The sequence below is a fragment of the Emys orbicularis genome, chromosome 10 (genome assembly GCF_028017835.1).
Source record: "Emys orbicularis isolate rEmyOrb1 chromosome 10, rEmyOrb1.hap1, whole genome shotgun sequence".
NCBI classification, from domain to species: domain Eukaryota; kingdom Metazoa; phylum Chordata; order Testudines; family Emydidae; genus Emys; species Emys orbicularis.
In genome coordinates this window covers 37,681,271-37,707,565 of record NC_088692.1, presented here as the reverse complement: position 1 = coordinate 37,707,565, position 26,295 = coordinate 37,681,271, and the positions used below count along the sequence as shown (strand labels likewise).

The 26,295-nt window shown below is 45.0% G+C and overlaps 1 protein-coding gene across 1 annotated transcript in view; it reads right to left on the bottom strand.

Annotated features, from left to right (window-relative positions):
* Positions 1-362: 362 nt before the first annotated feature.
* The window catches only part of PIGQ (phosphatidylinositol glycan anchor biosynthesis class Q), a 41,309-nt gene continuing 15,376 nt past the window's right edge, over positions 363-26,295 (bottom strand). The window contains exons 3-10 of the mRNA XM_065412338.1: positions 25,522-25,642; positions 17,758-17,884; positions 16,688-16,841; positions 11,816-11,927; positions 9,910-9,990; positions 8,754-8,868; positions 4,262-4,323; positions 363-515 (exon numbers count right to left, since the gene is read on the bottom strand). Of these exons, the coding sequence (XP_065268410.1) occupies positions 363-515; positions 4,262-4,323; positions 8,754-8,868; positions 9,910-9,990; positions 11,816-11,927; positions 16,688-16,841; positions 17,758-17,884; positions 25,522-25,642 (925 nt within the window). The remainder of the gene's footprint in view (positions 516-4,261; positions 4,324-8,753; positions 8,869-9,909; positions 9,991-11,815; positions 11,928-16,687; positions 16,842-17,757; positions 17,885-25,521; positions 25,643-26,295) is intronic.

Here is a 26,295-nt window from a genome sequence, read left to right as displayed (position 1 = left end):
AGATTCTTATGTGGGGGGTCGTGAGCTGCCATCCTCCACCCCAAAGCCCCCTTTGCCCCCAGCATTTATAATGGTGTTAAATATATAAAAAGTGTTTTTAATTTATAAGGAGGGTCGCACTCAGAGGCTTTCTATGCGAAAGGGGTCACCCCAGTACAAAAGTTTGAGAACCACGGATATAAAAACACTCCCATTTAAAATGCAGCCCCTCCTCACATATTACCAAAGTCTCAGCAGAGGATTTGATAGCATTGTCCCAGCTAGCAGCTGCTGGGTCCAGGCTCACTGGTCCTGGGAGCAGCAAGTGGGTTTGAATGGTGTTTTTTGGCTCATTCTTTCAGGCCTGGCTCGTTTGCTTCCCTTTAATCCTGCTTCTCCCCTTTATGCTTCCAAGGGTAGATCAGCTCTCCAACAAACAGCTTCTTGCACAGAGAGCTCCAGGAATCCTTAGGGTAACAAGCATAGGTTGTGAGCCTGTAGGTCTGCACCACGCTGCCATAGGACAGAGGGTTTATCTGGAAGTAGAGAAGGAAGAGGGACAATGGCAATGAAAATGGGTCATGGTGTGAACTGTGGACAACTGAGGAAAGCGAGGGTGTGTGTGTGCAATTCTTTCTGCCTTTGTACCATCACATTAACGCCCTATTAGAATCTCCCAGCTATACTGCTGCACGCTAATGGATTAAAAGAGTTTGCTGGCTATGTAATAATTCTTTGTTCTTCTACAGCACCTTCCACCTGCAGATCTCAAATGAATTTAGCCTCACAATCTCTCAGTGGGGAAAGAATTGTTACCTTCAGGTTACAGATAGGGAAACAGAGGCACAGCCCAAGTCATAAGCCTGTTTTAGAGCACTGCTAAGGTTTCATCTACCTGACAAAATGGAACTGTACTGTAACCATGTCCACAGACATGGCATTCAATAGAATACTCTTTTGGGGACACATTTTTACAGCACTTCTGTGGAATATACCAGTAAGATTAATTAATTATTGGCTCAATCCTGCAAGAGGCTGAGCACTGTGGCACCGATCCAGCAAGCACCTATTCCACCTTTTGCAGCATCAAGTCCAATTAGAACTGGATGCATGCCACAGAACATTTCACATGACTTGTCAGTAACACTTTAAAATTAATTCTCTTCGGCTGGGTTCACATCTCTTTCGTATTTGCTTTGTACCAATTGCTAGTGAATGAGACATGTTCATGGAAAAATAATTTTAAGTGAATACTGAGCAGATTCACAAGAAGCTAGGTTTGAATTTGTCAAGATGAGCATTCACAGCAGAAATCTAAGAGCTGCGCTCATCCAGTCAGGGAACAGAATCATACTATGAGATTTGTCTTTCTAACCCAAAATAACTCATGCAGCTCAAATTTCAAATACTCTCAATCTCCAGACCAATAATTAATCACTGAAGTTACTGGAGAGTAATTCTGAATAGATTCAATCTGTTCAAGTTGGGGACCACAGGGAATCTGCCAAAAGAAAAAGAAGCAACATTTGAATAACTTTATTACTAGCTATTCACCCAGCTCCATCCACTCTGTTAAATCTTAGATGGAAACAGGTCCATTGTGGGGGGACGACAAGGGATTGTTGCTAGGGAAGTGAGCCATCTTGTACATTCACTTGGTAGCCACTGACTATTTGGACACAATATTCCTATGCCCATTTAGTTGAAATGTACATCTGTGTGGAGGACTGGTGGCATAGGAGTGAATTTCACCTACTGAGGGGTAAGAAATGGCTTTCAACCCAGCACAGCATAATAGTGTCTTACTGTCATGTTTTAAATTAAAAAAACCAACAGTTTTGTTAGGGAAGTTGCTGTCGTGAGTTCCTTTTATACAATCTCTGTAGTTCAAGGCTATATAAACTGATAAAATATACCTCCCTTGTTTCATAATGGAATCGTTCCCCTTTCCCTTCCTCTTTCGCTTAACCCTTTCCAAACAGGTTGTTGTGGAAAAGGAAATTTCTGGGTGAATGTGCAGAGAGGGATCAAAGTTGTAAAGGAGTCAACTCCTCTAGATCCCCTTTTATAAAACTTGGCTGCATGAAAATCAGGGAAGCCAATAGCTAGTAACCAGGAGTATTTTTTGATATGTTTACAGAAGACATTTTAAAATCCAGTGTAAATACTAAATTGCATAGTGCTTTTTGGAATGAATTAAACACCCGTGGAATCTTCCTGCCCTCACCAATATACTTGTATTTGGATTCTACATTCTGATGACACTGAACTTTTTTTTAAAATAAAAAACCAATCGTTTGCTGAATCCCAAGGGAAATAAGCATCCTCATAAACCAGCTGCAGAGACAGCCCAATTCAAATTAGTCTACTAATCATTTTTATTCTATCATGACATTATCATACGTTTCTGATCTGCTGCCACCTAGATCAGCTTAGTGCCCAGAGACAGGGAGAATCATCAATCGTCCAGGTCTTATATTTTGTACGTGTGCGCACAATTATACACACACCCAAACTTCCTCCCCTTTGGCACAGTGTGGGGAAGCATTGCTCCGCAGGGTAATGAGGCACATGGGGATAATGGCAGGTGACACAAGGCAAGACTATCATGGAAGCTGGGGACAGAAATAGCACAAGTTGCTACACTGAGAGCTCAGTGTAGCACTGTGTGAATTTTAATCTGTGTCAAAATAGGTTTTCCAGATTTTCATGCTGCAAATCCTGATCTGATAGTGGCAAGGCCCACCGGATTTCTGAGACAGGCCTGCCTGGCATTACTGCCCCCACACTGCAGCAGAAAGCCACCTTTACTGTGTGCTGACCTTTCGTGGCAGGACCAGGATACAGAAGGTCTGTCTATCCAGGCCCTTCTGAACCTCTCTTGGTACAATATATGGTGCCACATGTTAGGAAGATTCCTTTCTGTGATGGGCCTATTGATCAAGATCTTATTGTGCTCACCAACTAACTCCTTGATCCCTTTAACCTGGAGCAGCCACCACCATGCCGCTATAATCACTGGGGCCACATCCTCAGCCCCACCATATTGCCTTGCATCTCTCCAGTGGCATAAAGCGAGCCAAAACTGTGCACACCTTCCCTGTGGGGGAGATCCCTGTGAGTGTAGTCAGAGCAGCTGGCTCTTATGCCATCCCTTGGCCCCAGCAGAGGAAACAGGCAGCATGGTCACAGCGTGCTCTAGCTCTGCTATACCCAGCTCGTGGATGGTACCTGGAGAACTGTTGCCAGCTGGTGCAGATTAGACTAGCTCCAGGCTGCTCTATCCTATGTGGAGATGCAAGTAGGAGTTAGAGCGGGGGTGGAACCAGGTGAAAGTATAGATGAGCTGTAGCTGACTTCTTGATGGCCCCCCTTCTACTGCAACAAGTAGATCTCAGCTGCAGCAAAGAAACTGGCCCACTGTTGTCAAAGTCTTGCTTCTTGCTATTCTACTGACCAGCAGACTGTACTGCAAGAATGGACTAGCTCTGCAAATAGTGATGAGGAAATGGAGATCCCCCAATTGCTCCTGCACTTGTAATGAGAAATTATCTGTTGCCACCATATCAGCCCATTTTCAGAAAAGCCTTCCTTGAACGCCTGTTCCTTAGAGGATGGAAAATGTAAGATTTGAAAGACAGCAAGGAGGAGACTCCTCCCCTCAGCTCATCACAGGGCAATCCCGAAACTAAGAACATTTCACAAGGCATCCACCCTTCTTTTCCTGTCTACAATGAACCAAGCTGACTGGTGCATTAGGTAGCTCATGCTTAGCAGCTCATCTGGAAGGGAAGGCCCTCTTACTAGAGCTGGGTTTTGGTTCTCCTTAACTGTTTGCTACTCTGGTTGAGCGTGGCCAGTCTTTTTTGCCTCTCTCAAGGCACAGCATTTATTAAAGCACAGCTGCAGATACCAGGGCAGTGAGATAATGCTAAGCACAGAAGCGATGGACCATCATTACTCACAACTATTCAAGTTTCATTTTGTAACATACAGAATGCTGCTTCTTATGTATAATGCTTCATTAGAAGCCAACCAGATGAACACAAAAGCAAGGCACACTAGCTAGGAGCGATAAACTGCAGCACCGAGGTGAAATATACTTTCCCCCACCTCCATATCCCAGAACTCCACTGAAACTTTGGAGATGCTTTTCCCTAGAATTCCATCTTGGGAGAGCGATCAGAACTCTTTCTAAAGCAGTCAGAATCATAGGGACAGTCCTGCTGGCAATTCTATAGCAGAGGACGTAACTGTGAGCACCAAGCAGCCTGTGGTTTACCTGCATTAAGAGTCGAAGGGGTTTTCCAGCCTTCTGTTCAAGGACTCTGAACTTCACGCTAGCTGAAAAACAAACAAAGAACCATGATGGAGGAGAACAATCTCCATTCTCTTCTTGGATCAATGAGTTGAAAGGGATTTCCTAAAAGTCACACAAGAAAGCAAGCCTGGGGATCATGGCAAGGGAACTACAATGATCTATATTTGCTCCCAGCATTCCAACAAAAAAGGGGAATGCTCTACCCCACGTAAATGAGGGACAAAGCTCTCCTTTAGTCATTTTTCATATGGCTACTGTACATGTATATGTTTCCCTTCTGCTTTCAGACTAGGTGGGGATAGGCCTGTGATAGTGGATGACACAAAGGCATTTGAGTAAATTCAAAACAATCAATGACTATTGATCACAATGAAGCCATTCATACATTTTCAGCATGCTATTAACCGCTGCAGCTGCCACTCCAGTTTTCACTCCTGTATTCCCTCCAGGGCTCACTAAACCCCACAGTACCTTAAAGTCAGACAGGGAAGGTGGTAGATCCAAGCTATGACATATTCGACATAAACAATGCTTAACGTAACATTTAAAAGAGGGAGAATACAGTATTTTGCACTTTATAGAGGGGCCTTTCATTGGAGGTTCTCAAAACACTTCCCGCCCCAAAAAAATCAATCCTCAGAACACCCCTACAAAACAGGTCTGTATTATTATCCCTTTTTACAGATGGGGAAACTGAGGCACAGAGAGCTAAAGTGACTTGCCCAAGGTCAGTTGCAGAATCAGAAATAAAATCCTTTATATAAGTACTTATATGGCCCCATCACTGTAGTATCTAAGTGCATCCCAAATTTTTTAAAAACAAAAATAACCTCTCCCCCTTCTTAATCTTTAGATTAGTTTATAGTTTGTTTGTATAGTTTGTTTGTTTATAGTTATGTGTGTAGAAATTAAGGGAAAGCTAAGTCAAAGGAGTATGACATTTAAGTTCTGCAATTGGTGAGGCCTGTGGTCATTCTTGTCTCTTGTTGGAGTGAATTCCCTAGTCTAAAGTCCAGCTCCTGTGTAAAGCAGAATTTACACAGCAACCGGACCTTAGAATAGGGAATTCACTCTCCACATGAGCCTCCCCTATAGGATGACAGTTTCACTGTTCCAGTGGAAGGTAAATATTGTGGAAGGTCATGGTGATGGAAGGAGAGGTGTTTCTCACGTAGCTATGGCCAATCCCATGGGGCATTTTAAATATCAGGACAGAGACCTTGAACTGGATTCTGGCTTAATTGGGGAACCAGCATAAAGCAAAGCATCAGGGTGATGTGTTCTGGTGATCTGTGTTGCTAAATAGACAGGCTTCCACATTTTGTAGCCTGTGGCTTCATTCCCAGATGTATTGAGTTTCAGTAATCAAGCCTGGCGGTCATGAATGAATGGATCGCTATGGGCAAGTCTCTATGCAATAGGATGGGGCACACTCTTCTGGCCAGACACAGATGGTAGTGGGCATTTTTTGCTACCGTGACTATTTAGGCATTCAATAGCACCAAGGAATCCAAAAGGACCCCAAGGCTGGGGACTTAAAAAATTTGAGGGCAGATTCCCTTGACAGTGCAGAGCGTTATAGAGGAGGCAAGATCTTTGAAGCACTTCCCAATGCCAGCCAGCATCACCTCAGTCTTGTCTGGGTTCAGCTCAAGCCAGGAACTTGTCATCCAGGTGTTTATTCCGGTCAGTCATTGATGAAAGCTGGGAAATGATGCTGTTTACATTTGTCACAAAGGAGATGTAGAACTGGGTGCCATCTGCAGGCTGCTGGCACTTCTGCCCATGTTGCCTCAATGGCTCCCAGTGGTTTCATATAGATAGTGAATAATATCAAGTAGAAGACTGAGCCCTGTGAGTGTTAGCAGGTGAGGGCTCTGGAGAAGGAAGAACGGTTGCTCATAGTGACGTTCTGCGTTCAGTCTGACAGGATGTATCTGAGCCATTTCAGGGCACTTCTATTCATGCCAGCAACTTATTTGAGATGGGACAGGAATGTTCAAATAGTATCAAATGCTGCAGAGAGGACTAGCAGAGCAAGAACACGTGTGCTTCTCCTGCCTGAAGGCCAGGCTGGACTGTGAAGTGACTTGCCAAAGGTCATACAGCAGGTCAGTGGTCGAGCCAGAAACAAAACCCAGTTTCCCTGACTCTCAGTGCAGTGCCTCACCCACTACATAATGCCACTTTCAAGAGAAAAACTGTTCTAACCCCAGAATGCAGCATATCCACCCCAACTCAGGACAGCTTGCTTCAGTCTCTCTCTCTTTTGTCACTGCTGGGCGTACAGCTCTCTTGGCTGGAGGACTACAGCTCTGATAGATTTCCAGGTGGTTTTATAAAAACATTTCACTTTAGGTGTGTAGGAGTAAGATCTATAGACTTCTAACCTATGGATTGATCATTACCCATCTACACTTGTTTAGGTGACATGAATACCAGAGTATTGTCAATTCAGAGTCTAAGCCAGGGGTGGCCAACCTGTGGCTCCGGAGCCACACGTGGCTCTTCAGAAGTTAAAATACGGCTCCTTGTATAGGCACCGACTCCAGGGCTGGAGCTACAGGTTCCAACTTTCCAACGTGCCGGGGGGTGCTCACTGCTCAACCCCTGCCCCCACTCCCCCCCTTCGCACCCCCTCCCCTCAGCCTGCCATGCCCTCGCTCCCCCCCACCCCAGCCTCCTGCATGCCACGAAACAGCTGATTGGGAGGTGCAGGGAGGGAGGGGGAGGCACTGATCGACGGGGCTGCCGGTGGGTGGGAGGTGCTGGGAGCTGTGGGGGTGGGGGGGAGCTGCTGACATATTACTGTGGCTCTTTAGCAATGTACGTTGGTAAATTCTGGCTCCTTCTCAGGCTCAGAATGGCCACCCCTGGTCTAAGCCAAGGAAATCAGAGGCCAGATGTCAGGACTGAACTGAGCTGCAGTTAAACACTGCACTAAATCCTCAGTGATAGTAAAGTAATAAATTCAGAGTGTTGAAACAACCTTCATGATCTTTCCAAGATCAACTGATCAGTAACATATGCCAAAAAAGCAATACCACTGGGACATGACTCTGTAATTGGTGACAGAAACCAAGAAGGAGGGAAATGAAAGAATGCTGGTTCTTGAAGGGCTATCTCTGCTTTGAATTTTGATCAGATCCTTTCTCTCCCCACCTCTCTCAGATAAAATGTTCCTGTTCTGGGTTGGGGGTGGTCAGAGACCATGGAAACCCTAAAAGATGACCTCCCATGATGTCCCTCCTGAACAGAGGTCCTAATATATTTTCATTTTCCTTCATCTTGAAGACCGGATTGTATCATAGAAAAGTTATTTATCTATTATTTATCAATATCAACATGATTTCCTTCTAGCTAATCACTTGCAGTTTACTGGACAACTTTCCTCAGCTGCATTTCTGTCCCACAAAGACAGCTCCTAGCAGATCAAGAACTTCCTGCAAGGCAATACATGGAGACTGACTGACAACAGGCACTGGAAAGCAACATTGTTGGTAGCATTCGCCACCTTCGCTCCCAAAGCTGAGCCTGGCATCTCTCCAATAGACAAGGCCACTATCATCAGCCTCGGGCTTCCTTTCCATTTCATGACTGGCCTTGGTTCAGTGATGATCAAGCTCTTCACACTGTTTCTTGCTTTTAGAACTCTGTGCTTCATATTCTTAAACTTGCTTGGGGCTTGTGGTTTAGCCTGCTTGATTTAAATTGGTTGAGCTATCTCTGTTTTCAGCTAACCCCATTTCAGTGCTATCCTTTAGCCTGGTCCCAAAAATGGCTGTCAAACAGTGGCTTGGCAGAAAGTAACTTTGAAATGGCGACAGGTTAACCTCAGAAAGGTGGATGCTTATCTAAAAGTTACCCAGAGTTCTTAGGCTCTGAAATTAAGCTAGCAACCACAGGTCAGATCCTTAGCTAATGCAAATCAGTATAACTCCATAGAAGTCAATGCAACCTGAGGGCCTAACTTTTCTGAAGAACAGATTCTCTTGAAGTATATCTATACCTTGGTTCCCAGCCACATAGGGATGGGTGAAAATTAAAGAGAAAAGCACAAGTTAACAACTTATCTGAATATCAGAGGAGTTGAGGTTTGGACCAGTCCCTGTTTACTTGACCCAGCTGGCCTATTCTGCTATGAATAAGCTGAACTGATTTAAAAGCTGTATAGTAGAATGGCACCTTTTGTTTTAATGTTCTTTATAATGTTGCCTATGACTCAGCTTTAGTGTCACATTAGTTTCCAGTGACTTTATCATCAGGCTTCGCAGGATAACTGGTTAATAGTATTGACAAGTGCATGGATTTTGCATTAGGAACCTGAGTACTTTTCAGGCACCCTGCCTCTTTCAGTGCAATAAGCTACCTGTGCATTAGATCAAGCCCACTCACAATACCACTGTGAACGCAGAAGCCTGTGTTTTTGCCAGTGCAGTGGTGTAGGACCAACCTGCAAGTCTGTAGGATCTGCAGAGCCGAAGGATGACTGAATAAAGGGGCAGAGAGTCAATGAGGTCCACGAGCAGATGGATCAGGCCCTGCACAACCACCACCAGCAGACGGAGCTAAAAAAGAAACAGTTAGTGATGTAAACAGGCAGGACTGAGGTAAGCAGTTGGGCTAACAACATCAGAAGGGACTAGTGATTTGGGGGGCTTCAAGTTGTGGATGTTCACCACAAGGCATCTTCAATGGGTCAGATTTTCAGAAAGTGCTAAGCACCCACCCTGTCAGAGTCAGGCTCCTTAAGAATCTTGCCTTAAGTCTATAACAGTAACCTTGGTGCCAGTGGCAAAAGCATGTGGTATACTCTACTTTCAGATAATGGGCCAGGATATCAAAGGCTGATGTGGGGAGTTCAGGCTTCTGTTTCCAGTAGCATCCATCGCTCTGTCTAGCAGCTGCTGGCAAATAGGTGCAAACCCTTGTCTCTAGAAATAGCTTGTTTGTGACTGAAGAATCCCTTTATAGAGCATTTAAGCAGGAGCACGCCAGTTAGAAATGAGTTCTCTGCTTAGTATCCTCACACAGCGCCTTGCCATCGCTGATTTGAGCACCTTCTTTTGTCATACTATCGATCATTTTTTCTGTCAAACTCATTTGAGTCCTGTACTATTTTTACCTTCTCCCTTTCAAAAGAGGGGCTAAAATTATGTGAAGGTTCCAGCTTTTAGTGGAAAAGTGTGCATCCATGTCTCAAATCGGACTGGTCAGATTGGACAAAGAGTCCGATTCCCTCCCCAAAAGTCTTGCCAAGTAGATTTTAATGGAAAAGGTTAAATTTCCAGATGGAAAAGTTCTGGGTCAAACCAGAGGTGCAGCCACCCCAGGAAATGGGAGGGAAAGATTAAACATGGCTCCAGGGAAAGACAGTGGAGCAGTTTGTCCCGATGACTTTGATTTTCTGGGAATTTCCTTCAGAGAAACACAAGTGTGTATCCTGAATTCCATCTGCTTGGTCCACATTGCTTGCGGGCAAGAACCCTTCCTGGGACAGTCATAGGAATATATTTGTATGGGGATGGGGGAAAATGACTAGGAATCTTATTTATACTTCAATCACATACATAGATGAGATGTGACCAACTCTAAGGGTTGAATCTTACCAAGGTAAACACCAAGTAATACAGTGCAGTCGTGGGCAGAAGAAACAGCAGGATTGTAAATAACAAAGTGCCAATGAATAACTGGGAAAAAAAGACACAATAAACTATTGTTAGTAGAGTACTGGCACAAGAAATTTAGACAGCATTAAGTGGTTAGACCAGGGGTAGGCAACCTGCGACACGCGAGCTGATTTTCAGTGGCACTCACACTGCCCGGGTCCTGGCCACCGGTCGGGGGGGGGGGCCTCTGCATTTCAATTTAATTTTAAATGAAGCTTCTTAAACATTTTAAAAACCTTATTTACTTTAAATACAACAATAGTTTAGTAATATATTATAGACTTATAGAAAGAGACCTTCTAAAAACGTTAAAATGTATTACTGGCACACGAAACCTTAAATTAGAGTGAATAAATGAAGACTCGGCACACCATTTCTGAAAGGTTGCCGACCCCTGGGTTAGACTGTGGGCATGTGGAAGATTCTCAATACCCCTCTCCCCATGCCACTGCTTCTGAGCCCATCTAGTTGGTGAATAATACTTTATTACTCTGAATACTTCCAGTGATCCCGCCGTCAATAAATGCCTGGCATAAATCAACATAGCTCCAACCTGACTCTTTGTTATGGAAAATGGAATCCAAAGCTAGAGAGGATACAGGATAATAATGCATCATCATTTCTTCAGTATAGTATCCAGAGGGTCCTTCCCCAGAGGCAGATCAACATCATGGATTTAAGCACATAACCAGAAATACACCATCACTCACTCCTGGACAACTTCTAGTTTACAGCTGTTGTTTTCAAATAAAGGCTCCTCTCTCATCCCCCACCTTTACTTAGCAAAATCATCATGTATTAGCATTTCAGAAAGTCTTTTCACGTCTGTGCTTTGAAAGCCTGTTCCCACAGAAGCCAATGACAAAACTCCCACTGGCTTCAATGTCAGCAGGATGAGGCTCTTAGCGCCAAACCCATTATCATCAATATACAATGGAATAGAACCCTGCAGTAGCACACACAGCCTTTCTGACACTGACGTTCTTACTTTCCTGTCATTGGGGAAAAGAGGAAAAATAGCTCCTCTAGCATTGTGTAAGAGGCTTAAGATTATCTGTTGCAATTCACTGAGATGCATTGGTCCCGGAAGTTATAATAATAATAATTAAATAATAATAATAAATAGTTACTAAATAGCACTTCAGCAGAGATTACAAACGCAAGGTCGGAAGCTGCAATGAAGCTAGCCACTCTCTCAGGGTATTCATCATTGTACCTGCAATTCTCAAGCTCAAGGTAAGTGAAAATACAAAATAGTGTGCCAAGAAGATTTTTTACTCAGCACCATTTAAATTATTCTTTTTAAAATCAGGCCAGAGGAGCCTGGCTCTGACCAACTTTCATGTTGTTTCTGTGACATTTTAGAGTTTAAAAGGCAGATTTACACTATTCCAGAAAAATGTTTTCTACATGCTGGTGAAAACGTGTGGGCCAAGCTCCAACCCAATGTGAATTAAATAGGGTCTTTTAATAGAAACACTAAGAAGCATGTTACTATAGCAACACTGCTGGGCACCACTATAATTATTTAAATTGTCTCGCTCCCACATATCCACTCCTCTACCCTTACCCTGAGAGGTGGTGAGCATCTGCAACTCTCACTGACATTGCTACGACTGCTCAGCACCTCACAGGATCAGTTCCCTTGAATCTGGGGAGGAATGATGACTCTGGGGTACAGCAGAGAGGAGCCATGTAGACAACTTGCCAAGAGCTGTACTCAATTTGGATATAATGGAGCAGTTGGTGGTCTGCACCCCAATATTAAATGAGGCAAGATCAGGTCATGCTGCAGGACTTTGTGGCCACAGTGTAGCACAGCACCTCCTTGATGCTCTGCCACTACCTGATCCAAGTCATAGGAGCAGGAATCCACCCGCTGTCTCAGGACATTCCACTTCTTCCCGCGGAACAGGCGCCAGAGAGATGACAAGCCATAGATCTTCAGGCAGTAGAGCCTGTGCAAAGGGGAGAAGCACCACAAATTAGAACCAAGAGATCCCCAGCTATACCACAAAGCAACTGCCATTGCTACACACACACACTCTCAGTTCAGCAGGGGCAGGATGTGAACCTAATGAAGTCACACAAATTCAAGGAGACAAAACACAGTGACCAAAGAGATAAAACAAAATATTGAATAGCTGCTCGTTCAGTGAGCAGTGTCCAGCCTGCGCACTGAATGAGCCAGGGAAAAATAGTGTTAGCGCACTAGCCTAGGACTTGGGAGACCTGGGATCAATTTTCTGCTCTGCCACAGACTTCCTGGGTGACCTTGGGCAAGACCCTTAGCTTTCCTGTGCCTGAGTTCCCATCTGTACAATGGAGATAATTCTAGTTACTTACCTCACAGGGATATTGTGAGGATAAATACATTAAAGATTGTAAAATGCAATCTACTGATATCTGCTGACGAAAAGCACTATATAAAAGAGATAATAATTATAATAATTAATAATAATTCCTGTGTAAAGAGTTTATCCTAATGCATATGCACAAGAGTTCCACAGACCACCTTAGTTCTGGCATTTCCTAACTTTGGAGTGCTTGACTTTGCAAACCTACTGTTCTTTTAGCATAGTTTTGTGAGTGCAATTAAAATATACAGTCAGTTAAAACAGTAAACCACTATTGTGAAAGTGGAAGTGGGTAAATCTTATAAAACAAAGGAAAACAGCTGAAAGGAGCATAAAGCCTAAAGAGACTAGTATAATGCTACTAACGAGCTGGTAATGCTCAGAAGAGCACAGTAATAGGCTACAGTGTTCCCAAGACAACTCAATCTTTGTGCACCAAATTCCTCTGATTGGTGCACACGTCTCATTCCTTTGACTAATACTGCACATGCCCAGTCCCAAGCAATCAATGACTTAATGTCAAGTGTCAATGACCTGCCTGTCTGATATTGCCACACCTTCTGTGTCTATCTGTATATGTATGCTTGGTGTCATTTATTCACCATGTGGCTACCTTGGAAACAGACCCCCAAGAACTCCATATTTCCTTGGCCAGTGAATTTGCCACTTAAACAGCATTCATTTGCTGCAGAAATTCTCCTCCCAGTTGCTCAAATTCCAGGATTTTGTGGTAATTTTATTATTTGGGTTGTCATAACTATAAAGGGAAGGGTAACAGCTCCCCTGTGTACAGTACTATAAAATCCCTCCTGGCCAGAGACTCCAAAATCCTTTTACCTGTAAAGGGTTAAGAAGCTCGGGTAACCTGGCTGACACCTGACCCAAAGGACCAATAAGGGGACAAGATACTTTCAAATCTTGGGGGGGGAAAGGCTTTTGTTTGTGCTCTTTGTTTAAGGGGTCGTTCGCTCTTGGGACTGAGAGGGACTAGACATCAATCCAGGTTCTCCCCATCTTTCTAAACAAGTCTCTCATATTTCAAACTTGTAAGTAAAAAGCCAGGCAAGGCGTCTTAGTTTTACTTTGTTTTCTCAACTTGTAAATGTACCTTTTACTAGAGTGTTTATCTTTGTTTGCTGTACTTTGAACCTAAGACTAGAGGGGAGTCCTCTGAGCTCTTTAAGTTTGATTACCCTGTAAAGTTATTTTCCATACTGATTTTACAGAGATGATTTTTACCTTTTTCTTTAATTAAAAGCCTTTTTTTTAAGAACCTGATTGATTTTTCCTTGTTTTTAGATCCAAGGGAGTTGGATCTGTATTCACCAGGAGTTGGTGAAAGGAAGGAGGGGGGAAGGGTCAATTTCTCCTTGTTTTAAGATCCAAGGGGTTTGGATCTGTATTCACCAAGGAATTGGTGAAAGGTTTCTCAAAGCTTCCCAGGGAAGGGAATTAGCTTGTGGGAATGGTGGCAGCGGACCAGATCTAAGCTGGTAGTTAAGCTTAGAAGTCCTCATGCAGGCCCCCACACTTGTACCCTAAAGTTCAAAGTGGGGATACAGCCTTGACATGGGTATTTTGAGCTCACTGCCTGGTTCTCCCTCCCAACCAGGGGTCATTCTCAACAGCTGAGTTAGCTTGATGCAGGCCTCACGATGAAGTGTCTTGTGTAGCTATTCTTCTAACAAGGATACAGAACCGTGCAGACTGGCACGTCAAAGCCCACAAGACAGAAAAGCTAGACATGGACAGAGCTTCTGCCTTTTTCGCCCCCGCCCACCCTGATCCGTCCCTAAGGGTACATCCCTAAGCGATCGATTTATCGGGGATCGATATCGCGTCTCGTTAAGATATATCGATCCCCGAACGCGCTCCCCGTCGACTCCGGAACTCCACCGGAGCAAGCGGCGGTAGCGGAGTCACCGGGGGTGCCACGGCCGTTGATCCCGCGCGGTGAGGACCCAAGGTAAATCGATCTAAAATACTTCGACTTCAGCTACGCTACTCATAGAATCATAGAATATCAGGGTTGGAAGGGACCTCAGGAGGTCATCTAGTCCAACCCCCTGCTCAAAGCAGGACCAATTCCCAACTAAATCATCCCAGCCAGGGCTTTGTCAAGCCGGGCCTTAAAAACCTCCAAAGAAGGAGACTCCACCACCTCCCTAGGTAACGCATTCCAGTGCTTCACCACCCTCCTAGTGAAAAAGTTTTTCCTAATATCCAACCTAGTCCTCCCCCACTGCAACTTGAGACCATTGCTCCTTGTTCTGTCATCTGCCACCACTGAGAACAGCCGAGCTCCATCCTCTTTGGAACCCCCCCTCAGGTAGTTGAAAGCAGCTATCAAATCCCCCCTCATTCTTCTCTTCTGGAGACTAAACAATCCCAGTTCCCTCAGCCTCTCCTCATAAGTCATGTGCTCCAGCCCCCTAATCATTTTTGTTGCCCTCCGCTGGACTCTTTCAAATTTTTCCACATCCTTCTTGTAGTGTGGGGCCCAAAACTGGACACAGTATTCCAGATGAGGCCTCACCAATGTCGAATAAAGGGGAACGATCACGTTCCTCGATCTGCTGGCAATGCCCCTACTTATACAGCCCAAAATGCCGTTAGCCTTCTTGGCAACAAGAGCACACTGTTGACTCATATCCAGCTTCTCGTCCACTGTGACCCCTAGGTCCTTTTCTGCAGAACTGCTACCCAGCCATTCGGTCCCTAGTCTGTAGCAGTGCATGGGATTCTTCCGTCCTAAGTGCAGGACTCTGCACTTGTCCTTGTTGAACCTCATCAGGATTTTTTTGGCCCAATCCTCTAATTTGTCTAGGTCCCTCTGTATCTGATTCCTACCCTCTAGTGTATCTACCATGCCTCCCAGTTTAGTGTCATCTGCAAACTTGCTGAGAGTGCAGTCCACACCATCCTCCAGATCATTAATAAAGATATTAAACAAAACCGGCCCCAGGACCGACCCTTGGGGCACTCCGCTTGAAACCGGCTGCCAACTAGACATGGAGCCATTGATCACTACCCGTTGAGCCTGACGATCTAGCCAGCTTTCTATCCACCTTACAGTCCATTCATCCAGCCCATACTTCTTTAACTTGGCGGCAAGAATACTGTGGGAGACCGTATCAAAAGCTTTGCTAAAGTAGCTGAAGTTGCGTATCTTAGATCGATCCCCCCCCCCCCCCCCCCAGTGTAGACCAGCCCTCTGAGGAACAGAACCCCTCATGCACTCTCTACAGCCAGAAGGAGAGACTTCAAGTAAAAGAGCTCTGTGGATGAGTTTCCTACTAGGCAATATTGCTATTAGTCCTAAGCTCTCTAATTATAACAGTAAGATTCTTAAATTAGACATCTCTCTACCTCTAACCATTTCCAGAATTACGTATGAACTCTGTCTGGGCAGCCTCCTCTGAAATTCCTTCTGTCCTACACAATGTACTATACCTCTAACCTCCCCACCGTCCTGCTGGGAGAATGCTGTCTCTATACTTATTAGGCAGGAGCTTCTCTATTTATCCCTTCAGCTCTTTTGTTTTCTCTATAAGGCTGCTATTCGCTATCGCAGTTTGTGATTTAAAGGATGCCCCCACGTTAATGTAGACCATCAGCAGAACATATTTTGTTTTGAATTCTTACTGCAAGAATAGCTCTGACATACCTAGTACAGAATTTGACATGAAAGGCAGAATGAGCATCAGCCATTTACACACATATCCTTGGCCTTCCCAGTTGGTACCCATTTCCCCGTGACTGTAAAGTGCACATGGCCCTCTAGTGGGGCAGAGGGAGTAATACAGCAGCAATTTAACCACAAAATCGGGCAATCTGAATATTGCAGTTGAAAATCCAGACAGGTTACTCCATATGGATGCAATCCTCTGAAGCAAGGTAGGAGGTAGGGGTGCCAGTTTGGTTGAATGTATTTCTGGAGGTTTCATCACATGACACAATCTTTAATTAAAGATTAATCTTTAATTCCTGGAGACTCCGGGACAATCCTGGAGGGTTGGCAACCCTACGGCCCGGAGAGGTCACGTCTGGAGCAGCCTTAAACACAAATTATCCCCTCAAATCTAGGGCTCTTGGGCAAACTGATCTCTCTCATTCCACTCCTCAGCATAGTTTTACTTTTCTAACGGCCACTGTCGAAAGGGAGAAGACACTTATATCTAAGACACTTAGGATGCTTATAGCTCAATGCTGAGACTCAATCATTTGGACATAACATAACTGGCCAAACTAATTTCTGCTTTAAACCTGTTAAATCAATGGGGTCAAACCAGGGATCAACTAGGCCTAATATGATGTTTGGACCGGATATACTTGAGAAACAAACAGGTCAATACACCCACCTGGCTCCATAGACATAGAAGCAGTAGATATGGAAGGTCAGGAGTGCAATGATGTCAGAGAGGATGGAAAGCACTACAGTCAGGCCCAGACAGGCTGACAGGCCAACATACCAAAGGATCATCTCAATGAATGGAGACATCAGGTGGATATAGCCTGGTGGAAGTTGGAAGAGTAACACTGTACAAAGGGTATTTATTTGCTCTCTGGAGCCTCAGATGAAATTCTTGATGGCCTCAGCGTCTCTCTCCCCCACCCCTCGCAGAATGTTGTTGCAGAGATCAGAATCAAGATCATATGAAAGTAAAAACAGCAAATTCTGTTAGGCTGCCATCTTATAACTACAATGACTGGCAAATACCACTCATTTCCTTCCCGATCTTCTCAGCCCAGGTGTGGCAGTTTTAGTGAGACACACTAACACCTGCTCACCCTGTCCAGACAAGGTCATCTTGTTATTCCTTTAATCCTCTGGGGTACATTTTTCAGGAACATACTAATCAATTACTGATACATTTTCACCAAAATCTCCTACTCCAACAGAAACCATCGCAAAGGAGTTGTGAAAATGGTTTGTGCAACATTTTTAGTGGCATAAAGCTTCTCTGATCATCATCAAGGTAGGGTGAAACCTTGGAAAACCAGAGCTCTGCTTCATTCATTAACAGAAGGAGACAGTCACAGGATTCTGTGTCCAACGTGGCTATTTTCCAACATAAAAAATATCTTTATGACCAGTGAGATTCTGTTTCAAAGTGGGGGGAAGAATGCAAACATGAGACAGTTAGTAAACAGAAGTCAGTTACAGGACAGGTCCTGTACTTCAACCCTCAAATAAAATTTCCCCACCACCATGCAAAGTAACTAGGTGAGCACTGTACTTATTTGCATCATTTCCCTGTGTCGATTCCATGAATCCAAATTTGGCTCATGTTCCCAGACCAGAAAGATTCACAGACCAGTATGTCCTTGCAATACAAATTTGGATTCATCGTACATCACTAGAACAATCTTAGACACTAGGGAGGGAGAAGTGAGAAGGAAAGATGAAAGGTTAAACAATTGCACTTACTAATCCACAGGTGAATGTGGTAAAGGAAGAACCGGCCCAACACCTGGTCCAAAGCCCGGTTCATTTTTAAACCAGCTGGCACTCCCATTAGCCACTGAAGCAGGTCCTGGAGCTCTTTGGCTATATGCTACAATGTAAGGAGACAAGCAATATTAGTTACTGGAAAGCTATTACACTGTACGTTCACAACACTCCCCACGTGCACTGATAGAGGAATGGTGAGATTTTTCCAAAGTTAAAACCTTTGGGGAAAAACTGCCTCAGAGGCACAAAAAATACTATAGGAGTTACACTAGAAATAGCATATACCTCACGATTAGCCAGCGAACCTCTTTCTGAATCTTAAGATACCACCACCTAAGAGCAGGATCTCCTTAGAAGCCTTGTCAGAAATTAGATCACAGATTGTGCTTCTGACAACTCTTTTGCAGGGAGAAGAGCAACCTGAGTGATTTTCACAGAAGGCTCTCATGAGGTAATGATAACTCTTGAGAGCTGAGTAAACAGGTTACTCAAAGTAACATATATTCGAGATGATCAAATAATTAAGATGGGTGGAGAAATCTGTCGGAGGAAGATTGCTGCACAAATAGGCTGGGATTTTCAGAAGAGCTTGAGGCTATGTCTTCATTGACAATAAGGTGTGTAGTTATCCTGCTGTAAAAACACAGTAGAGAGACAAGGCACTTGTAGTGTTTCCCATGAGATAAATTAGGTGAGGTCAGCCATGGGAGGGGGGCATAGGGCAGTAACACAACAAGTGCATTATCTCCACTTTGTACAACAAGATAACTATCACGTTAGTTACCTTGATCTAAAAAAACATCTTTGTGTCAGTGAAGAGAAAGCCTAAGGGAGTTAGGTGCCCAAATCACATACATAACCAAAATCAAACATATGCCTACAATGATGGATTATGCAGGAGAATCTAGATTTAGTACCCAAGATTGATGGATTATGGACCTAATTTCCCAATGATGCATGTGCATAACGTCTTTTCAACCTAGAGTCACACAGACATTGCTGAATTTATAAACATAACAGACACATACTTTTAGTTTAGTAGCAGTACATTTTCAACGTGAACACAGTTTTCCTTGCCAACAGGATTGTCTGTTCATCTCATCCACTCTCCTTTGCCCTCACATCCCTTAAAACACTCATTGCAAGCCAGGGCTGGCTTGTACCAATGAATCTGGCCCTCATTGAGAAAGAAGTGCCAGATACTTTATAAATAGAACTCTGTTAATATTTAAAGTGTTGCAGCTGTAACTTAGCAAAAGGATTTTAATTAAATATTTAAATGTTTGAGAGCAATCCTTCTGCAAGGTTGTTTTCTGGTACGGAAAATTACTGAAGTCCTTAGATGACTCCAATTTGTAGTTAAATCCTGACTATTGCTAAGCATTCCTGCATGGTGTCTTGGCTGTTGTTGCTTTGTAGGCCCTGAGGTGTAGCCTCTTGTGGGGGTTTTTTGCTGTTGGATGCTTTAGAACCAATTGACAGCAAAAAGAAATAGACTAAAATTCATGACTTTAAGAGTCCGATCCTCTAGCTGCAGTCGTTAATACTGAATGTGTCAGATATTAATAGATTAAATGTAGTGCATTACATGGAAGTCATTTCATTAAGGTGCTGTGGGAGCATCACCAACCTTGAGAACACAGCTAAAGTGGTTTAGATCAGCTCAGTCTGGAATGACTTTCTTGTTTAACTGCTGTGCACCTGTTCTTCTCAATAGAGACTTTGACGGTGGTGTGGCATCAAAGGAGAATAACAGGCCCGTTCAAGATAGGTAGCGGGGCACAAGCACAGGCAAGGAAGAGCTCTTAATGGGTGGTCTCATAAAACTCAGAGCAAACCATAGCTGTTCAAAAGCTAAAGAACTGTCTTTCTGATATATGTTTGTACAGTGCCTAGCACAACAGGCCCTGGCTTCTAGGCACTACTGGACTATTACTAATAATAATAATGAAATTAACATCTTTTCTCCTTGTTTTATTTATGGATTAGCAGAATATGACTGACAAGGGACTTGTTTTAAAGTCTGACTTGAGATGCATTCAATTATCACTAGTATAGCATCAGAAATATTCAGCGTGGTTTAATTGGGGCATGATCTGTGACTGATAATAAACAGGTGTCTGCCCCAAAGAGCTTACAGTTTAAATGCATGAGCAAAACTAATACAGAACACAGACAGCACGGGGTGGGGGATTGGCCTTTATAACCACAACACTTCACAGAGAAGATAGGGAGTTAGAAGGTTTTGTTTCTTTTTCAGACAGGGAAGATCCATTGTGAGGCTTTTGGGAGAAGGGGCAGCTTGGAAGAAGGCAGAGTCAGGAGCTGCCAGCAGGGAAGCTTAGGTTGAACAGAGAAAGTGGGAAGGTGTGTAGGAGGTGGTGAGGGCAGACATGGAACTAAGAAAGGTTATTTTCCACTATACATTCAGACAGCTGACTCCAAAACTGGCCTTTTATACTGCACAGAGCTATTCCTTAGATGTCTCTGAATCACATCTGCTTCATTTGCTGACAAAAGCAACTTGTTATTATAGTCAGCACTGCACAGCTAGTCAAGCTGTGAAAGAGGGAGCTGGAGCGGATGATGTCTTGTGCATTTTCGACAATTGTCAGCTAAGTGCTGAATCATTATCGCTGGGGATAATGAATGATGGGGGAGGAGCACAGCTTGATTTCCACACAGCAGGTTGGGCTTACAGTGCTGGCAGTTGGAAAAGGAGAAAGTGACATACCTATTATTTTTTGTCTCCATAGACAGGGCTAGTGGGAAGGTGTGACATACCAGAGTGCAATCCACACCGGGGGGAGGGGGGGGTATGTCACCCTTGCCATGCAACCTGGGTTGCCTTGCAATGCCTTACTTTGTAGCTTCCAATCTGGACTGCTCACAAACAGCCTGCCAGCATGCAGGTCCCTCCCAAATGTGTTTGTGTAACTGCAGCCTGCCAGTCACACCCTGACTCTCACCAGCCTTCGTTGTACAGCAGGGTGCCCCAACACACTCCCAGTCCCGGATTTTCCTCCAGCAATGTATGCCTTATACTGCCCAGCCTTCTCCTGGACAGTCCAAATATATTAAGTCCATTATTTCTTGAAGAGAATGATATACACACAACTTGCCACCCTAAATGGAGTTATCCAGACACTTTAGCTTAAACACACTAGATTAGATAAAACAACAAAACAAGTTTATTGAGTACAAAGAGAGAGATTTTAAGTGAGTACAAGCAATGAGGTATAGGAGTCAGAAATGGCTACAAGAAAAATAAAGATAAAACTCATTCTAGTGCCTGACAAACTATATTAGATTGAAAACAAAGTTTCTCACCACGTGCTTCCAACAGTATTACTGACCAAACTCTTCAGGTCAGGACCCCTCCCCCAGAGTCCAACGGCTGCTTCTTTTGTCTTCTCAGGTGCAAAGAGTGAGATGGACAGGGAGAGAGAGGAGGGGTCTCTTGGGGTGTTTCCCTTCTTTTTATAGTGTCAGTCCCTCTCTGAAAAGCATTTCCAGCTGAGAACCAAGAGACAGGGGCTGGTGGAGGAAGGAGACCTCATGCTGTTTCTTTCCTAAGATGCAGATCTCTTTGTCCCTGCCCCTCTTTCTTGCCAAACAATGGCCACTTGATAGATGATGACCCATCAGCTTTGTTGACACCTGGCTGGGGCATCTGCTTGCCCTCTGTCTTAGAGAAACTGGTTTAGCCACTTCCCAAACGTATTTGGGAAACACACGTCAGACATGATGTCAGCTTATGTTAACAACTTCACACATAATGTTTCCACAAGCATTTTACCACAATATGTTATGAGATTTCAAATGATGCCTCCCAAGGTGTGCCTTGTACAAAGGTCATTACAGTAGTGTTTTGGATGTGAATACAAGGGTGTATTCCATCACAGGAGGGATGGAAGGTTTGGCGAGTCAAATCTACAGTATGCTGGATGGATTCCAATTAGCATGCAATAGAAGTGAGAGAAGCAAGAGAGAAGAGGCTTGTTGTGAATGGGATTAATAGGAGATAGCAAGGGAAACTATGCACTGCACTTCTTCCCACACAGTTAAAAGCTTGCATGTATAAAATCAACTGAGGCAATTCTCTTCTCTCAAGGCCAGGAACTGTGGTAACAGATTAAGTAGTCTTATTTTTACTGTCAGACCTACTGATACAAGAAGCCCAGAGACCAATGACATTAACTGACCCAGGGTATATATCAGAACTAGAATAGCGTGGTGCACTGGGAAAAGTTATAATAATCCAAAACATTGGGAAAGTTTTTATTATCAAACTTGGCAATTTTTACCCAGCCTGACAGAGCTCCAGTGCGGGGGATAATGAATGCCGGATAGAAATGCAGCAGCTAGCAGAAACTCACTGCAGGATGGATCAGAGGAGATTTTGCTGTCATATTGGAAAACAAAATGGTGCTGTCTTGCACCACATGTGCTGAAGTCATCAGGGTGATATTTCTGAATGGCTCAGGCCCGCCTCTTTTATGTGTATTGACATCTGATCCGTGCCCTCTGAAGTCTATGAAAGAGCTCCCAGTGACTTTAGAGGCACTTTATGTGCCCATGGAGCCCACAGTGAAGAAACCACGTTCCTGAAGCAAGGAGAAATTGTAAATGGCATGAAACCTCACCGATAATCATGGACATACCAGTAAAGCAAGACCTTAGACAAACAGTGAGGGGCAAACTGAGAAGAATGTTCAGCAAGGGGGTAGTTCAAATCTCCAGGGAAGTAAGCTCTTGAGTGCACACCTCTCTGTATTTCTGAGACATCATAGGCTACTTAGATAAGGGGCCAGAAGGAAGTAATGGATATTGCAACATCCAAGTGGGAGTGAATGATTTATCTGCATGATTGAAGAGGAGAAAATGAGAAAATCCTACAGCATGCCCATCCAGGACAGGTGGTGTGGTCCAATGCACTTTGAGCATGAGAGTGTCCATCTGCCATGGACACTTGAGTCCACCTGTGCACATGGGAACTGAGCCAAAGCCATTGTTGTCTCACACTTGCTAAGAAAGCAGACTGCAGAGAGCACTAGAGGGCAGGTGATCTTCCAGCTGAAACATCTCCACATGGGAACAGACTTCAGAATAATAATGTATAAAAAGTTTGAGAGTTTATGCCTCATATTAATCCTACCACTGGATCAAATATTAGAAGGGGAGATTTGTATTCCAGCCATCACGCTCTCTTTCCCCTTTCCCCGCAACATTGAGCAGCTGAAACTGGGCCCACCCTTGAAAGTTCGACTAGACAATAGCAATGAGACACTTTAAGCCAGGGGTCTCAAACGCCCGGCCTGCGGGCCATCTGCGTCCCGCGAGCCTCCCCAATGTGGCCCGCGGGGCTCCAGTAGTTTTGGGGCTGGGTCTCTCCTTTGGCCCCACCTGCCGCCCCCAGGCGCTCCCCCCTCAGGGGCCCCGGCAGTGCAGCGGAGCTGAACGGCGTCTGCCTGCTCACTCCAGTGGCTGTCGGCCCGTCTCTGCGGACTAGGGGCAGGGCGGGGCTGTGCCTCTGCACGCTGCCCCCGCCTCGATCGCCCCTGCGACCAATGGGGCGCTGCAGGGGCGGTGCCTGGGGCAGAAGCGCATGGAGGCCCCCCGGCCCGCCCCACCTTGGAGCCCCAGGTACGCGCCACACCCCCGACCCCCTCCCAGAGCCTGCACCTCCACCCTCTCCCCACATACCCCCTCCTGCCCCCAAACTCCCTCCCAGAGCCTGCACCCGGTCCCCATACCCCCTCCCGCCCCCAAACTCCCTCCCAGAGCCTGCACCCCCTCCCCACATCCCCTAGCCCCCAAACTCCTTCCCAGAGCCTGCACCCCCTTCCCACACTCCCCCAGCCCCCAAACTCCTTCCCAGAGCCTGCACCCCCTTCCCACCCCCCCAGCCCCCAAACTCCCTCCCAGAGCCTGCACCCCCTTCCCACCCCCCCAGTCCCCAAACTCCCTCCCAGAGCCTGCACCCCCTCCCCACACTCCCCCAGCCCCCAAACTCCATCCCAGAGCCTGCACCCCAGACCTCCTCCCCTACCCAAACTCCCTCCCAGAGCCCAACCTCTCACCCCTTCTGCACCCAAACTCCCTCCCAGAGCCTGCACCCAAATCCCCTACCCCAGACCTCCTCCCCAACCCAAACTTCGTCCCAGAGCCTTAGGTAGGTGGGGGGCGGAGTTTTTTGGGGGGGCGGAGTTTGGGGGTGGGGGGTTCTGGGCAGCATGAGTGACATTGGCCCGCTGGGAGGATTTGAGGACTGGCACTGGCCCTAAGGTAAATTGAGTTTGAGACCCCTGCTTTAAGCTCGTGTGGTAAGTGCATGATAGACACTTTGCTTGCTGTGTCTGCGTCGCATGCAGAAAGATGATCACAGGAGTGCTACTAGTTTTGCCCAATAAGCACTGAGCAAAGGGACCAACAGCAGGGCAGCTGTGAGTTCCTCCCAATAAGTGGATGAAGAAGAGAAAATAAGTTGCTGATGGAATTCCTCATAAAAAGGTTGAGAGTCCCTTCCCATCCAGAAGCTGGAGACAGTAAAGTGAGGACTCCTGCAGCAGAGGCATTGTAAGACAAAAGGAAAGATCTGTCCCTCTTTCCCAGAAACCAAAGGGAAGGGACAGAGAAGGGATGATGTTGTGCAGCCTTATCACGGTATTCATCTGTATATGACAATGCTGAGTCACAAAATGATGGAACACCATCACATATTGACACAACAATATGACACAAATGTTGCAACTCAAGAGCAGGATGCACACATTTTATGTTTTTTTGCAGCTCCACAGAATGACAAAATGGTCCTTTACCTATTAAAGGTAAGTTCTACTTAGATAATAATTTACACACAAACACAGTATGTTCCCAGGACAAAAAATAAAAGGTTAAATTGGAGCGAAGGTCGCACATATGTTCAAGTTACACATTCAAAATATAAGAAATTAGGGGCTCGTCTACATGGCTAGTTAGTGCACAGCAAGCTGGGGTGTCATACAGTGCACTAGCCCTGCCGTGAACTAATTAGCCTTGTAGATAAGTCCCTAGTGACAGAAAAACAGGATGCTATGTGTCATGCTCGTTCTTAGATAATTTATACTGGCCATTGAGGGCCTGAGGTTGGAGAATGGCACAGGAGAAGGTGAATTCCCCAATCTATCATTAGCACACTTGAGAGAGAATTTCAGTGTTAACTACCCTGACTAGCTACTGCCCTCAGAACTCACCACCAACATGCTCTCACCAAACATAGCTGCCTCAGCTTCTCCTGTTATGTTCCCAGTTTAATGATTTCTGAGACCTAATTGGGCTAACTTTTGCCCGCTCCCAGATACCCAACTAGAACAACAGCTTGAGGGCACTTTCTGTTAACTCCGTAATAAAAGTGTCCTGGGCGGATAAGCACACCATTCTCCAGCCTTAGAGTTATTTACTGTGCTCATGATGTAATTGTTACCTTGTGAGCAGGAAGTGCCCTCCAGAAAACATCTAATTTGTATTCATTGGATACTCAGAGGAGAGCAATGTTACATTTGATCAGTCTCAACAGGTTTGGTTTGAACATTTAATCGCTTTTGAGGCGACCTAATTTTTGTGACTTCAGTCAATGCTTTTCTTCTCTGCATGAAATCATCATGCACAGGCCCTGCCTCTCTACAATTACCACAAGCATGAACTGCTCTCCACTTTCTACACTAGAGATTAAGTACAAACGATTCCAGGCAGACTTACATCAGCCACTGGGATGAGAGTGTCGGCAAGCTGACCAATCCGATTCTCTCTGTACAGCCAGGACATTAGCAGTATTCCCAGAGCCATGTCAATGAGGAGAGAAACAAAGATGTTGGCTTTCCTGCATTCAGGAGAAAGAACAACAAAATTAGAGCACAGGAAGGAGGCTGTTTCGTGTTTGGATAACAATCATCACCAGCTTCATTTACATAGTACTTTTCATTTCTGAAGGCCATCAAGACTCTTTACTGAAGATATACACCAGGAGTGGCCAAACTGTGGCTCGCGAGCCTCTTTTACTATTAAAGTGCAAGTCCTCTCCGCCTACCAGACTGTGGGGGAGGGAAGCTCGGGACCTCTGCTTTGCAGTGGGGTGGTTGGGTAGGAGCTTCTGTCCAGCGGGGAGGAGGGTCTCAGGGTTTCAGCCCTCTAGGATACATCTGCCAGGGCTTGGGGCTTCAGCAGGAATGGGGCTGAAGCCCTGAGACCTGGCTCGTGTGCTCCAGCTCTCGAGCTTCTGAAGATTGCTTGGAGGGTCAGTGAGTTTGGCCACCCCTGGTATACACAGAATAGGGACTGCTTTCCTATCACTAATATACTGCTGTCTCTAGGGTCAAACACAGCATCCATGCTAAGCCAGAACACTACACAACAGGTTTTCGCAGGGGGACTGAATAGTTGGATTGAAATTCCAAGAGGAATGTTAGGTAAGCACTCAAGTTGGGGTTCAGCTATGATAAATTCACCATCACTTGGAGTATTTAATTTGAGATC